Below are 16,801 nucleotides of genomic sequence, written 5' to 3'. Positions count from 1 at the left end.
CCTTTTCAACAAAACTGGAAATTGGGAAATGATGAGGGAGAGTGCTGAAAATGTGAAAAATCTGGGGTTTAAAACCACAAATGACCTTTTCTGCAACATTGAAAATAAAAAAGAGGTACAAAAAGATAGATAAATCTGCGGTTTAAACCACAGATACAATTCTTTTTCAATACTGTTGAAAAGATTCACATAAATAACTTTTATACTGGGTTGCTCTCAGCTCCACGACTGGTTTCAAACATTTACCGGTCTATCCTCTGCCAAGCTCACCAACATTCTGCATCCACAAAATTCAGACTCAAAAACCTGAATGTTTTTGTTTGAATTTTACTATGCATTTCCATATATATATATATTGAGCACAGGCTCAATTCCCAGTAAGGGTATGGCTAGCTGATGAGAGCTAATTAGCTTGAAATAGATCTATACTAGTCTCCCTTTATTTATTTATCAGCACAAATGTAACAAATGTAACAAAAAGGCAACAGTAAAAAAAAATATTGGGTTCTATCTGGATGGTCTCTTGTGACGAGCCGAAGGACAGAGAATGGAAGTAGTCATCTTCCTCCCATATTTGGGCATACCGGGGGTTGTTATATATGTACACACACACACACACACACACACACACACACATATTCATTCAGATTTAAGATTATCACAAGCTGCTTCTGTGAAGGGAACAAAGACATGGAGGTTATAAAGATCCATTGTTTAGTTTATTTGGTAGATGTGTTGGTTTTCAACCCTAAATAGGCAAAGATCTTTAATTTCTTTGTATGATTAATTTTCATAACCATTCTAAAAACAAAACAAACCTTGGAAGTTCTCATAGGTTGGTGTTAGTGCCAGATTCCATAACAACATAGTGTAACAATGAATGAGAATAATGGTTATAGCCCTGATCCTTAGGATATTCTGAGAACATTTTGATTTCATTCCTTTAACTCCGATATCAGCTTTCGTCATTAACTTAACGCTTTTCTGTAGGAAACCAAAAAAACTGCTGCTGGAGCTGAAGGATGAAGTCATCTCCTTGCTGCTTGTCCCTTTCTTCTGGGGCCTCTGGAGAGGAATTAGGTGAGAGCACATCCTTTGATTCTTCGGATTCCAGTGTCTTCTATAGTGAGGAAGGGCCGGGATCTTTGCTACAGCACGTAGCTCCATCCGTGGACTGCATGACTGTCAACGTTGGAGGTGCCCGCTTTGTGCTGTCCCAGAAGAAGCTTTGTTGCTATCCAGACACTCGGCTGGGCAAGCTAGCAGTAATGGTTTCAGCTGCCCGAGATGTTGCCTCCAGCCTTTTGGACCTTTGTGATGATGCCAACTTGGTGGAGAATGAATATTTTTTTGATCGGAACTCTCAAGCATTCAGTTACGTCCATAACTATTACCAAACTGGCAGGCTACATGTAATGGATCAGCTGTGTGCGCTTTCCTTCCTGCAGGAGATCCAGTATTGGGGACTGGATGAGCTCATGATTGATTCCTGCTGCAGGGACAGGTGAGCAATTTTTTTTGGGGGGGGGGACAGAAATCCATCCGAGTGGCTTAGTTAATTCGCTTGTAGGAAGATGTGAAGACAAAGTTAACACAAATGAGAGAAACATTACACGAGTGGTTGGTTCAGCACAATCACCTCCTCCGTAGACAATATAGCAACAGGCATATTACAACTGTAATGAGTTAGTGGTAATGGGAAAGAAAAGCAATAAGTTTAAAATATGGGGGAGCAGACCGAGTAAGTTCAACCCTTCAGATTTGCTAATGAATAGAGGCAGAAAAATGTTAATTAAGCCTAGAGCCCTTTCTGAGGGATACATGTAATATTTCTGTAATAAATCCAGATGTTTTTTTAAATTGTTGTGGTAGATGAACCTGGTAAACAAAATCTGAAATAAAATTAGATTTTTCTCAGAACTAATTCTAGCCTTTCCTAACTTTCAAGAGGGAAAGTTGTGGCCCACACAATTCCACAGGTCATGTTGGGAACAGGGAAAGCTGGTCTATTAAGAAAGTGTTTATATATTTTGTCATATGCTATGTGGTAAAACAAGGATAGAGAATCTCTTATGCATCAATCTGGCCTGTAGGTCATCAGCTAGAATTGAAAGTGCCTAACTCATGTTAGAAAGTTTTAGTTGCATTTTAGTGCTTGAATATATAGTATTTTGAGCAGAGGTAGGCTTCAAACATTTTAGCAAAGGGTTCTCTGCCCAGTTGCTGGGTGGGCGTGGCCCCGCTGAGTGGGCGTGGCCACAGTGGGTGTGGCCTAGTCAGCCTCCTGTAGCGGTGGGGAATTTTTGCCCTCCCCGGGCTTCGGAGGCTTTTCTCGAGCCTCCAGGAGGGCGATAATGGAGCCTGTGGAGGCCAGAAACGGACCTGTTTCTGGCCTTCCCTAACTTCCGTTAAGCCCATTTTTCAGCCTTCCAGAGCCTCCATGTGTGTCCTGAACTTAGCTGCATCCAAAATAGGCCGCCTGAGGCAGGGCTGGGTGGGGCAGGAGGGGCAGAGAGGCCAGGAGTAGGATTTGGAGGTTGCTTGAATTGCACAGAATCTTAGCTAGAGGTTCTCCTGTGAATCCCCAGGAGGCCACCCCTGATTTTAAGGTTTACAGAGAGAAAATATGGGCTAGTTAGCAGCTATAAGCACTGGTGTAGAAGCCAGGAAACCATGAGTCTTTTGAGATGGGCCAGTCGCTCTCCCTTAGACTTAGGAAGAAAGCAATGGCAAACCACTACTGAAATTGTTGCCAGGAAAACTGCAGGACTGGTCCAGATTCAAGGCTGATTCCCACGCACAATATTATACAGTTCATTCTGACAAACCTTTTTGTCTTGGGCTGCTGGCATGGAATTAAAATTATGATTCAGGTTTTTCACAAGTCAGTAATGAGTTTTGAAAAAAAAAAACAGTATTTTTCGGAGTATAAGACGCATCTTTTTCCCCAAAAAAGAGGGTGAAAATCTGGGTGCATCTTATATACCGAATACAGCATTTTTGTCCACCCGAAACCCCGCCCCGAGCATCCAGTTTTTCTCAAATATGGATGCACAGAGGATTTGGAAGGCGTGCAATGTGCTCATGGGTGCTGGGCAGGAAAAAAACGAGCAAAAAATGGGCCCATTTTTCACAAAAACAGGTCTGCCCTCCCAAGCCCCCAGGAGCACTCAACAGGCCTCCCACACCCTTTGCATGCCCTGTTTTTGTGTCTCAAACTCCCCACGCATTGCATTTTTGACCCACCCGGCCCCCAGGAGCACTTTGCAGGCCTCTCAAACTGTCTGCATGCCCATTTTTCACAAAGAAATGGGATGTGCACAGGATTTGAGAGGCCTACAGAGTGCTCCTGGGGGCCTGGAGTACAGAGTACTCCTGCATGCCAGGGAAGGCAAAAACATTTTTTTTTAAATTTACCTCTTCAAAATCTTGATACATCTTATTCTCCAGTACATCTTATAGTCTGATAAATACGCTAAGTTTTCTCACACTAGAAAGATTGGAAGTAGCCCAGAAATGACTATGATTTGAAAACAGTGGGAAAGGTCTTCTACCCACAATTCCTCTCTTGACCATCACATTCTCTTTCCTTAAAAACAGATTTAAGGACTATACCAGGGGTGTCAAACTCAAGAGCGATGCAGTGCATGGGCTGCTTAAATCTGGCCTGTGGGGCTGCTCTGGAAATAGCAAAAGACCAGCCCATGGTGCCTCTGCCAGCAAAAACAGAGCTCAGGAGGTGGCCCTCTTGAGCTCCATTTTCACTGGCAAAGGGTTGCAGGAGGCCATCACAGCCAAAAACGGAGCTAGGGAGCCTGATTTCACTGGCAGAGCACTCAGGCCACCACAGGCGCCCCTGACATGAGTGATGTTGAGCTGGCCATGCCCATCCCGGGCCCCTGAGGTCCAACACAACCCTGAAGCGGCCCTCAATGAAATCGAGTTTGACACTCCTGCTTTATACAAATAAAGATTTAAAAAACTTGTTGGTATTTTAGACTATGAGATTAATCAAGGGTGGGTAATCTTCATCCTTATTTAAGAAATCCTTTGTGAGCAAGCAATTCAAATATTTGGTAAGAGCAATTTATCCCTTCACCTCAGTGTACTACTGGCATGAAATATGATTCCATCAGTTTTCTCCTAGAACGAAATCTTGATGGAAAAAAATGATGTTCACCACTGAGTTAAATTATGTTTCTGTTGAAACTATCAAAGTTAATTCTTACTCGACATCTAAATTTTATTCTCTACCTCTACATTTCAATTGTTCATTTGAAATGACCACTGTTTCTTTAAGCAGAAACTTCACATGGCTCCCTATAATAATATATAGGGGGAAATAAAACCAAACCCATAAATACAGTAAACAGCTATTGGAAAATACTATCTTAAAACCAAGTCAATGTTGATATTTGGGGGGGAAAAGCAACATATAAACCCAAAGGAACCCAAGTAAAGTCACAAAAATATTATTAAAATTCAGGGAATGTCCTCTGAAATGCAAAAACTCCCACTGATGAGTCGCATGTAGGTATTCTAAAGCAAATGTGGATGTTTGACAGGGATATTGCCTTGATGAATGATCAGCCTTTATTCCAACTCAAGTTACACAATGGCAGGGTGTTAGTTTTATGGCAACTCAATTTTTATTTCTTCCTGAAATTATTCCACATTAATCCTTATCAGAATTATCCTGTACTGGAGCAACTTGACGTGGTAAAATTAGATCTGAAATTGCATATGTAATACGGGTGGGGGGAAAATTCCCCACATTTTCTTTCTCAATTGTGTGTCGCAACTTCCTCACATCATTTTCAGTGGTATTGTGGAGCAATCCCTGTGATTAAGCGTATGGTGTCTGTATTTACTGTATATACTCGAGTATAAGCCTAGTTTTTCAGCCCACTTTTTGGGCTGAAAAAAGCCGCCTCGGCTTATACTCGAGTCAGTGAAAAATTTGCCCGAAATGGAGGAGAAAAGGGGGCAGGGCCATGCCGCTGGGTGACACTCGTGAATGGCCCAGTGCCCCTGTGAGTTTCCCCTCCCTCTGTGTCAGTTTGCCGCGCAGCGCGCACCGCACCATCCCCCCTCCTCACATTCTAATGTAATGCAGGGCTGTCTTACGATTCCCCTTCCTCCCCCTCCTGCCGCTCTGCAGCGATGTCCCACCTCCTCTGGTACAGTGAACCAATGATAGGAATCACTGTGCCGTGTGTCATAGGAGGCGGGACATCGCTCCCGCGGCTGCACGGGACATCATCATCACAGCGGGACATCAGCATCATGAGGTGAGTGAAGTATTTCATTGAATACACTGCTAGTTTACTGTTTTTCTTTGAAATAAATATTCAAAAACATTATTGGTATCTATTTTTATTTTTGAAATTTACCGGTAGCTGCTGCATTTCCCACCCTAGGCTTATACTCGAGTCAATAACTTTTCCAGTTTTTTTGTGGTAAAATTAGGTGCCTCGGCTTATATTCGGGTCGGCCTATACTCGAGTATATACGGTATTTCGATAAGTGAGTTTATGGTGAATTATGTAAAGAACTAAATTGAATTCTTCCCTTATCAAGACTTAATTACATTTATGATGACTCTCAAATGCGGCCCAGCTGCATGAGGATAACAATCCTATTTTGCAATTCAGCTTCAAAATATATAATCTTAACACCCCACTTGTTATTCAAGTTGAGTATGCTGTTGCTTGGGAACTTTCTTCCTGCTCTTTCTCCAAAACACTTGTTAGAAGTTACTGGTTCTTTCTTCAAGATCTCTGAACATTCTGTGCCTCTTTTTGTTGTCCAGCTCGGTTTATAATGAGAGAAGGAATTCTTTGAGAAAATTAATCCAGGATTCATTTCCAAAGGTAATCTTGGCCCGTCTCCCACCATTAACAGACTCTAGAACAGGGATGTCAAATTTGTTTTCATTGAGGGCTGCATCAAGGTTGTGTTTGACTTCATGGGGCCAGGGTGGGTGTGGCCAGCTCAACATCACTTGTATCGGGGGTGCCTGTGGTGGCCCGAGGGCTCTGCCAGTGAAAACAGGCTCCCAAGCTCTGTTTTCCTCTGCGATGGCCTCCTGAAACCCTCTGCCAGCAAAAACAGAACTTGGGAGGGCCAGCCATGGCCCTCCCGAGCTCCATTTTTTCTGGAAGAGACACCACTGGCTGTTTTCAGGGCAGCCCTGCAGCCAGATCTCAGCACCCCATGGGCCAGATCAGAAACCACCACCCCCCAGGCCTGGAGTTTGACACTAGTAGCATTGCCTGCCAGGGGAGTTCAGAAATAGCGTGGCCCGACAAAACCGCGCTCATCAAAATAGCGGCAACAAATAAGCGCCGACAAGTACGCGTCATCATTAGTGCGCCCACATTACCGTGTCGATATCAGCGCGACGACGAAAGCGCAAAGGAAGAAAGGTTTTTGTATTTTGAATGTTTTGAAACAGTGAAATGTAAATAAAAGTTAGGGTTAGGTTTAGGGTTAGGGTTAGGTTTAGGGGTTAGGGTTAGGTTTAGGGGTTAGGTTTAGGGTTAGGTTTAGGATTAGGTTTAGGGGTTTGGTTTAGGGTTAGGTTTAGGGGTTTGGTTTAGGGTTAGGTTTAGGGGTTTGGTTTAGGGTTAGGTTTAGGGTCGCATTTTGCTAATCGCTTGGGAAGGCGCGGATTTGCCCTCCGCGCTTATGTTGGCGCGGTAGGGTCGCATTTTGTTTAGCGCTTCCGATGCCGCGGATTAGCCCTTCACGCTTATGTCGACGCGTATAAGGGCTTCGCGGTGTTGTCAGTGAACCCAGAAATAGATATCTCAAAATGTTTTCTACTGATTTTACATATTGACTTCCAGTGGTGTAATACTAATATATGACTGCCCTACACAGGTACTTCAGAAGGAAAGAACTGAGTGAAACTTTGGATATCAAGAAAGATTCTGAACAATTGGAGACCCAAGTTGAGGAAGAAGATTTCTCTGGAAGTCTGTGTTCTACCACCAGACAAAAGCTATGGGAAGTCTTAGAAAAACCTACTTCTTCTGTCGCTGCCAGGACTTTTGGCACAATCTCCATGATTTTTGTCATCATTTCGATTGCCAACATGGCTCTGATTTCAGTGGAATTGACCTGGATGCCAGTCCAGCTACTTGATGTCCTGGAGTATGTGTGTATTGCTTGGTTCACAGGAGAATTTTTGTTACGCTTTCTCTGTGTGAGAAACCGCTACCGCTTTTTAAAGAACATAGCAAATATCATAGACCTTCTGGCCATTTTGCCCTTCTACATCACATTGTTGGTGGAGAGTTTACGGGGAGAACACAGCTCCCAGGAGCTGGAAAACATGGGACGTATTGTGCAAGTGCTGAGGTTGCTGAGGGGTCTGCGCATGTTGAAGTTGGGCAGGCATTCAACAGGTAAATCTATGTGGTGTTGGGAGCCTCTCATTCTTCTTGGGGGACTTCAGGGAATGGAGGGGATGAATTAAAAAACTGAATTACGAGATAGGTAAGATTCCCAAACGCTGCTTGCACTTGTACTATTCCAATTCACCAGTGCTTTTCCAAATGGCAATTGGACTTTGTTTATTTCCTTTAAAACATTTTGCTTCTTATCCAAGAAGCTTCTTCAGTTCTTAAGCACTTATGAGGCAATCATGACTTGGATGAGGGAGAATCTTAGTTTTGACTTTTCATTGGAATAGCCAATGCAAGCATTGTTTTATTCCCCCTCCCCCAAACTTCTAATGAATTTACTTGAAATGCTCCGAGGCTGGACTTTATAAACTAGTTTTATGATGGGGTGTTTTTTGGGGGTGGGAGGGTTAGGCCAAGTTGAATTGGCGGTTCCTTCAGAGGTTTAAGCCACCTATTTTTAGTGAAAATTGGTTTCCATCCCAAGCAACAAAATCAACCTGTCCGATTATGGTGGGTGCAAATCTCAGCTGGCATGCCTATTTCTTTCTCTGAATTTATTCCCAAGGCAAGGGATAAGTAAAGGGTCCTTGCTATTCTCTAAGCTTGGTTGTTTCCTTGCAAACGTTGCATTACCCAAGCTAGGTAACATCATCAACATTAGCACTAGCACTAGCACTGATGATGTTATCTAGTTTGGGTAATGAAACATCTGCAAGAAAACAAGTACCCATCATTTCTGTCCCGAGCTACCAATATTATCCTTTATTGGTACAAGAAATAACTTAGCAGTTAGACTTATATACCGCTTCATAGGGCTTTCAGCCCTCTCTAAGCGGTTTACAGAGTCAGCATATTGCCCCCAACAACAATCTGGGTCCTCATTTTACCCACCTTGGAAGGATGGAAGGCTGAGTCAACCCTGAGCCGGTGAGATTTGAACAGCCGAACTGCAGAACTGCAGTCAGCTGAAGTAGCCTGCAGTGCTGCATTTAACCACTGCGCCACCTTAACTAGCTGGGATATGTGGGGTATGGTGGCTCAGTGGCTAAGATGCTGGGCTTGTCAATCAGAAATGTCGGCAGTTCAGCAGTTCTAATCCCTAGTGCCACGTAACAGAATGAGCTCCCATTACTTATCCCAGCTTCTGCAAATCTGGCAGTTCCAAAGCACGTAAAAATGCAAGTAGAAAAATAGGGACCACTTTGGTGGGAAGGTAACAGTGTTCCGTGCGCCTTCTGCAATTAGTCATGCCAGCCACATGACCACGGAGACGACTTTGTACAGCGCTGGGTCTTTGGCTTTGTAATGGAGATGAACACCGCCCCCTAGAGTCAGGAACAACTAGCACATATGTGTTTAAGGGAAACTTTACCTTTACCTTTAGCTGGGATATGGTCAGTAAAGATTAAGAGTCACAAGAATTCTGCAGCTGAACCACAAATAGGTTTGAACAGTCTACCCCAGTGGTAGTCAACCTGGTCCCTACTGCCCACTAGTGGGCGTTCCAGCTTTCATGGTGGGCGGTAGGGGTTTGCTGTAACTCTGCTTTATAAATTTTATAAAGTAAAGTTACTTCCCTACTTTATAAATCACCATTACTGTGGAACCGGTGGGCGGTTAGAAAATTTTACTACTAACAGAGATACAAAAGTGGGCAGTAGGTATAAAAAGGTTGAGTACCCCTGGTCTACCCATTTGGAAGATCTTCTGGCAACAAGCTAAGCTTGTCGCAGTCATTTAATTTGGGCAACACTTGTCAAAGACTCAATAGTTTGCCATTATTCCAATCAGCTCCATTTCCCCCCTTCCTCAGAATGTAATAGTTTCTTAAGTAAGTAAGTACTGGTAGCACCAGAAGCTGCATCTCTTCTATCCAAGATCTTGGATTACCAATAGTGAAAGGGAATTTACAAACATAATATAATGACATGAGCCCTTCAGAATGAAAAGCAGAAATCTTTCCCTCTAATTGGCCACCTATTCCTTCTCACTGGCTGTTCTATATGCAAAACTGGTTCCTGCCTTTGCTCTCTGATCTCTTCCCAAATACTTTTCACAATAGTGTCATTATGCTTGTTTTTCTGCTTCTAATACAATGAATGTTAATGAGTCTGAAGTAAACCTTTTGTCCAAAAAACCCAGTATTATTAGTCGACCTGCCTGCAGCAATTTACTAAATTATGTAAGCAAATTAGGAAAAAAATAGAATTTGGAATTAAAATTTCCAAAACAAGTGCAGGGATTTGTGCTAAAGAAATGAGTTTGAAAGGATTACAGTCAGAAAATCATGATATCATTGGCAAATACAATTTCATTGGCAAATAGAATTTAAGTACACCAAAAAGTAGATACTATTAGTCAGGAGATGGGACTAGGGAAATGTGAGCCAATCAGTTGGTACCTTATCTGGTTACTAGCCTAGTTGACTCTCACAACAAAAGCAGACAATTTAATTTATCACCATTGTTTAACTTACAACATATATTCTCTTCAGACCATTTATCTTCAGTTAACTAGAAAATGAAATCCAAAAGCCTCATCATTTGTTCCTTAAGAAGTTCTTCTTTTTTTGATCACTTCTCAAAAAATTCTTCAAGTGTTTAACTGGCCTCTTTTATATATACATTAAAAATAAATAACCATATCTCTTTTCTGGTTTAGCAATTGCATATCTTCTTTAGGCAATAAAACATCTTGCCATTTGCTTCCTTACCATTCTACCTCTTTATACTAGCAGAAAATTTCAAAGACCATTTTTCATAAATGTCCATCCCAAGCAGAGGTGGGTTTCACTTACCTTCTCTACCAGTTTGCAAATGCAAACACGCACTTGTGCATGCTCGCTTTACTCACATGTGCTGCATCTGCGCATGTGCACTACCTTCTGCGCATGTGCAGGGCTCATGCATTACGTCGGGGCGGGTGGGCAGAGCGAACCGCTACCGGTTCGCCTGAACTGGAGAGAACCGGCTGAATAGCCCCTCTGATCCCAAGTCTCATTGATAGGATATTTTGCTCAATTTTTTAAAATTGTAATCTGTATTAACCTCTTGCTCCCTTGTGCCGACTCTCTGAAGTTCCATTATATCTTGTTTTCACTTCAGAAAACTCAAACAATTGTAACTTCCCATGAGAAGGATTCAGTTAATTTAAGATTATAGTTCCAACTCCATTTAGACCCTTAATCCATTATTAACTTTCGAAAATCAATATTCTAAGCAACCTTTGGTTGTTTGATCCAAATATATATATATATATATTTCCATTTCCATTTATTGAATTTATAGGCCGCCCAATCCCGGAGGACTCCAGGCGGCTTGCAGAAATAAGAAATAGTAAAAGATTAAAATGAAGAAAACACAACAAATTAAAAAAACCAACTTGCACCCTATCTCAATCAAGAGGTCAACAGCCCCAGGCCTGCCGGAACAGCCAGGTTTTAATGGCTTTCGGAAGGCCATGAGAGTGGGTAGGGTCCGGATCTCTGGGGGTAGCTCATTCCATAGGGCCGGAGCGGCAATAGATATAGATATAGATATATTTATCCGCAATTTTTGAAATTGTATTAAAGATACTTTCTCTAAGGAGGTGGTGACTCAACCAGTAATTGCAGTAATATTTGTTATTCCAAAGGATCTTAATATCCCCCCCCAAAAAAAAACCCAATTCAAAGTGAAAGATCAGAGTGGATCAACATTTATGTCCTTTAAAAAGGCTACCTCATGAATGTGAGTAAAGATGGTTCCTCCCTCAACTCCCAACTGCTGAACTCATAAGTCAATTTCAAAACAACAATTCCTGCGGAATACTCACCAAGGAATGGCTGTATGGAGTCACATGGGGTATCTCAAAGATCCTTCCTTGATCCAGAGAGAATTTCAGTAGCTATAAACCTGCATCCCCTACCGGGCCCACTGCATAATACCATTCTGCTATAAAAGATAATGTTTACTTGCTGTGCTTCTCAACAGGAAGTCCCCCGTCTCCCCAAGGAGGATTAGTCCTACTTGGTTATCAAATAAACATGCGTGGATGAAAATTTATTCTCATGAGAACACAGCAATGAATCGATGGGAAGGTTAAGGAAGGTTCATATTTCTTCTTCTACTTTCCAGCATATGATCACACTCTTGCTGGGAAGAAGATTTAAAAGGAAAAAGGAAAAATGGGAAGCTTGGTGGTGAAGCAAGACCTCTTATCAACTTTTGAATAAATTCCAAACCAGTAAAGCTTCTGTAAATACGAGCTAGTGGTGTGATGCCATTATTAAAAGGCATACGAAAATGCAGATTATGCAAAAGTACTTGTATAGGAAGAAATTGTTTCCCCTCAGCACTCTCTGTCGCCTACGCATAATAAAAGCCGAATCTGTTTTGTGCTTTAACTATGAAAGCAGAATGGTGGGAACTGAGTTTAGTAATGTCAAGGAAAACAGTGCCTTGGCCTTATGCAGGTCATTTGATAATCTGAGACATCTCGGTGGTTGTGCGCTTACTCTCTTGAGCAAAAACAATAATGTGAACACCAGCAATAGAATTGTTTTATATTAGGAATTTGAGGGCGATGTATATTTGTATTGTTTGAATAAAAGAATGGTAGATTTCTTTGTTGTTAAGCATTGACTTTTGCCACATTTTTCTTATTACAGTTGTATATATATAAGTTGGGAAAAGCTGATGTGTTTTTTCCTGAGATGTTAAATCTTTTGTCTAAGAGTCAGGGAAAAAGCTCTCTTTTTTTTATATAACATTATCAGGCTCATGAATCTTTATGATTCACTTAATGAGCCACCAACAACCATAAGATAATAATTTCAATGAACCCTTTTTATGGAGCCTCAACTCTAGACATAGCATAGCTATGGAGTCACATATTGAAAAGGATTTCAGATACATCAAGTGCTTCCTTACAAAATCTGATGTGTAGACTTCCACTCCAGAATTTTGCAGCCAGACTCACCATTGCTAAGAATTCTGGGAATTGAAGTCCACACTTCTAGAGAGCATCCAATTTGGAGAAGCTTAGGACTGACGTTGACTTCAAGGCAACCTTCTTTTAATAGGGTGACAAAATGGATACTTTACATTATACTTCTCCAAGTTGACATCTGTAGATGTGTCAAATCTACAATTCACAGAATTCCTGGCTGTTGTGGCCCAATAGTGGCCAGCAGAGCTGGCAGCAGAGTTGGACAGTGAGGAGGCTGGGGAGGAGCATGGGCCAGTTCCTGGAGGCTGGGAAAGGCTCGGACGAGGACTCTGAGGCCGAGGCTGTCTAGCAGTGATCAAGTGCCTACAGAGCTAGACCACAGTGAGACAGAGGAATAGCTAGAGCTTGTTTCCAGTGTGCGAATGTGCAGAGCTGTCAGAAGAAAAGAACAATTCAAAAATGAGGGCAGACTTGGGAGTAAACTCACAGGTGAAAGGTGATTGGTGATTGGGCTATTGCAGGAAACAATTTGTTTGTTCGGTCATTAGATTTGTTTCAGGAGTATGAAGATCTGTCTGTGAATCTCAGAGACTCTGTGCCCAGTCTTTCCTTGCAGAGCACCTCATTTGGAAGATATTTACATGGCAGCTTTCCAAGATACATAAGGTCTGTAGTCATAAATATTCCTTTGAAAGACTGTTTGCCAGGCCTTGCTGAATGTGAATGAGAAGAATTAACGTTCATTTAATAAAAGGGGTTTTGTCAGGACCGGGACTCTGCCTCATGCTTTTTGGGGAAGCCTAGGTCAGAACACTAGCCAAGTTGGAGAAGGATAATGTTAAAACCCAAAATATCTGGAAGAATCCAAATCAGAGAGGGAGTCTTGCATTTGCTGCTTAATGGAAAAGATAATTTGATTGAATGGATGCCATTTCTTCCCACTCTGGTTCATTGCTCAAGAAGAATAGCACTAAGAGGATATCTTGCTAATTGAAATATTATTTTATGTTTTAGGTTTGCGTTCCCTTGGGATGACCATTACACAGTGCTATGAAGAGGTTGGCATGCTTCTCCTTTTCCTCTCTGTGGGCATCTCCATCTTCTCCACCATAGAATACTTTGTTGAGCAAGGTATCCATGACACAACCTTCACAAGTGTGCCTTGTGCTTGGTGGTGGGCTACCACCTCCATGACAACCGTTGGCTATGGAGACATTAGGCCGGATACAACTGTTGGCAAGGTTGTGGCCTTTATGTGCATATTATCTGGAATATTAGCCCTAGCTTTACCGATTGCCATCATCAATGATCGCTTTTCTGCCTGCTATTTTACCCTGAAGATAAAAGAAGCTGCCTTTCGCCAGAGGGAAGCCCTAAAGAAGCTCACAAAGAATATGTCGAGTGACTCTAATATCAACATTAATTTGCGAGATGTATATGCTCGAAGTGTAATGGATGTGTTGAAATTTAAAAGCCGAGAAAGAACAAGTACCAGGAGTAGCGCTGGTGATGAGTTTTGGTTTTGAAGGCATTCACACATACATGCATACACACAAACACAACACAGACACAGTATGAGAGATGCCTAAGATGGTAATAGCTTTAATAACAACAATGAATGCAAAGTTAATTGTTCTTTATTTTCCCCTGTGCAAATATGCTTATCTAAGTTGCTGAGCATATGAACAATTAATATAGCCCAAAGGTGTATTAGAAAGTAAAGCAAAACAAGAAAAAATACTCTCAGGGTACATAAATGCAAATTCTCTTTAACGTTTTCATCTTTCATTAGAAAACAATGGGGGGGGGGGAAAACCTATCCCAGTGGATTAAAATTCCATTCTTTGGCTGTAATCCTTTTATGCTCATTCCATTATGAAAAGAATAAAAGATTAACAATATAAAAATGTGTATTGCTGCATTGATATGAAATTGAAATGAAAGAAAGAAAGAAAGAAAGAAAGAAAGAAAGAAAGAAAGAAAGAAAGAAAGAAAGAAAGACAGACTACTAAAACAGAAGACAGTCAATCACTGAAAAGCAACATATTCTAGAGGTAGCAGCAAAGACATAGCAAAAGAATACTCATGGGGATGTCAACATTTGCATTTTTCTACTAAGTCTGAAGAGAACAGAACAGAATAATAGAGCTGGAAGGGACCTTGGAAGTCTTCTAGTCCAACCTTCTGCCTAGGCAGGAAAACCTACACCACTTCAGACAAATGCTTATCCAATATCTTCTTAAAAACTTCCAGTGTTGGAGCATTCACAACATTTGGAGGCAAGTTGTTCCACTGATTAATTGTTTTAAACAATCAGGAAATTTCTCCTTAGTTCTAGGTTACTTCTCTCCTTGATTAGTTTCCACCCATTGCTTCTTGTCCTGCCCTTGGGTGCTTTGGAGAATAGCTTGAGTCCTTCTTCTTTGTGGCAGCCCCTGAGATATTGGAGCACCACTTTCATGTCACCCCTAGTCCTTTTCATTAAACTAGACAGTTCCTGCAACCACTCTTCATATGTTTTAGCCTCCAGTCCCCTAATCATCTTTGTTGCTCTTCTCTGCATTCTTTCTAGAGTCTCCACATCTTTTTTACATCATGGTGACCAAAACTGGATGCATTATTCCAAGTGTGGCCTTACCAAGGCATTATAAAGTGGTATTAACACTTCACGTGATCTTGATTCTATCCCTCTGTTTATGCAGAACTGTGTTGGCTTTTTTGGCAGCTGCTGCACACTGCTGGCTCATATTTAAATGTCTGTGTACAGAAATTCTTGCTTTGCTTCAACAAAATACTTGAACAGGTAAGGCTATTTGTGATACACAAATACACTTTGGGTTCCTGCACAAGTGGTAACATCTCCTGTCTACTAGAAAGGTGAAGCAAATAAAGCCAAACAAAGAAGTAACTTTGCTTCTGTCTATAGCAAGTGAACTGAGTTCCTTTGTAAGGTAATTTTGAATGAATATACCATTCACAGCAGGGGTGGGTTCCTGCCAGTTCTAACCTCTTCTATAGAAGAGGTTCCACAAATCTACAGTGCCATTTACAACCAGTTCCAGCTCCCTCCCCCCCGCCCGTCGACACATCATCAAGATGAAGAGCGAGAGGAGGAATTCTGGGAGTTGAAGTCCACAAGTCTTAAAGCTGTCAAGTTTGAACACCCCTTAATTTTTTTTTCTAAAGGGTTAGAGGTGCAAGGGTCTTGTAACTTGACAGCTTTAAGACTTGCGTGCTTCAAATGCCAGAGTTTCTGAGCCCACATTTTGGTTGCTAAGCAAGAGCGTTGTTAAGTGAGTTTCACCACATTTTACAAATTGGCCATGCCCACCCAGTCACATGACTGCCAAGTCACTCCCACTCAGTCACATGGCCAACAAGCCACTCCCACAAAGCAGGCCACAGCTACAGAAGAGGTTCAAAAAAAATTTGAAACCCACCACTGATTCACAGTATTATGAATGCTTTACCTATCTTAATTTTCTGTACGATGCGGGGGCGGGGGAAAGCTAAGGAATGTTTGCAGTTTATCTGTTGGTGTTTCCACCGTATTAGTGGTCTTTGCAGGACATTAACAGCACTTAATGTCTGGGGAGGGAAGGATAACTATTTCAATATATGCTAATATTTGTTTTCTTTGGTATGCTTCAAATGAGTTGGCTAAGAGCCCCCGTTTACATTAGAGGTTGTTCTTTCATAATGCAATTTGAATTCCTGATCTCACTAAGAGATTTGCCACTTAAGTCTAGGATTAACTGCTAAGAATCTAAACTCATAACATGCTTCATTATGAATGTGCTTCATTCACAGGCAGGCGCTTCACAAACAAATGTAGCTTTCTACACACCAGATGAGGTATATGGAGGTATGTGCCTGTCTGTTTGAAGTAGATAGGTTTCAGAAATGGCAATTCTGAAAGGAGTGCGTGGCTTTTCAAGCAATGAGTCAGATCCAAGATGTGTGAATGGAAAAGCACTATTCATTCATGAAAAGCACTAAGATTGCAGTGGAGGTTTCTTCTGAGAGCAAAGATGCAACTTTCCCCCCAAAATCTTAAGCAGCTTCTTGGGTGGCTTTTGATTGCACTGCAAAAAGGTTGTTCCTGTTGAATCCCAGTGTTATTTCCTAGGGATTTCCCAGTCCACCAACCCAAAACCAAAACAATCACATTGTAGCTTAGCGTAATACAGGAGTGTCATATTCAATTTCATTGAGGGCCACATCAGGGTTGTGTTTGACCTGAGGTGGGAGGCAAGATGGACGTGGCCAACTCAATGTCACTTGTGTCAGGGGGCTCTGTGGTGGCCCAAGCACTCTGCCAGTGAAAATGGGCTCTTGAGCTGTGTTTTTGGCTGTACGGCTTCCTGCAACTCTATGCCAGTGAAAATGGAGTCCGGGAAAGCCACACATGGCCCTCCTGAGCTCCATTTCCCCTGGCAGAGAAACTGCAGGCTGGTCCT

General features: G+C 41.9%; 1 protein-coding gene across 1 annotated transcript; it reads left to right on the top strand.

The window, feature by feature from the left end:
* The first annotated feature begins 1,022 nt into the window (after positions 1-1,022).
* KCNV1 (potassium voltage-gated channel modifier subfamily V member 1) lies at positions 1,023-13,867 on the top strand. Its single transcript, XM_032223398.1, has 3 exons — positions 1,023-1,504; positions 6,886-7,412; positions 13,356-13,867. Exons 1-3 carry the CDS (start codon positions 1,023-1,025, stop codon positions 13,865-13,867), a joined length of 1,521 nt encoding a protein of 506 aa, XP_032079289.1.
* The last annotated feature ends 2,934 nt before the right edge of the window (positions 13,868-16,801 follow it).

Source organism: Thamnophis elegans, chromosome 8 (genome assembly GCF_009769535.1).
Source record: "Thamnophis elegans isolate rThaEle1 chromosome 8, rThaEle1.pri, whole genome shotgun sequence".
NCBI lineage: Eukaryota > Metazoa > Chordata > Lepidosauria > Squamata > Colubridae > Thamnophis > Thamnophis elegans.
This window is presented reverse-complemented; position numbering and strand designations above follow the sequence as displayed.

Excerpts from the sequence above, each read along its gene's own strand:
- KCNV1 (XM_032223398.1), top strand. The coding sequence starts at position 1,023 with ATGAAGTCATCTCCTTGCTGCTTGTCCCTTTCTTCTGGGGCCTCTGGA. Across the intron at positions 1,505-6,885 it reads GATTCCTGCTGCAGGGACAG|GTACTTCAGAAGGAAAGAAC; the intron begins GTGAGCAATTTT and ends TGCCCTACACAG. Across the intron at positions 7,413-13,355 it reads GTTGGGCAGGCATTCAACAG|GTTTGCGTTCCCTTGGGATG; the intron begins GTAAATCTATGT and ends TTTATGTTTTAG.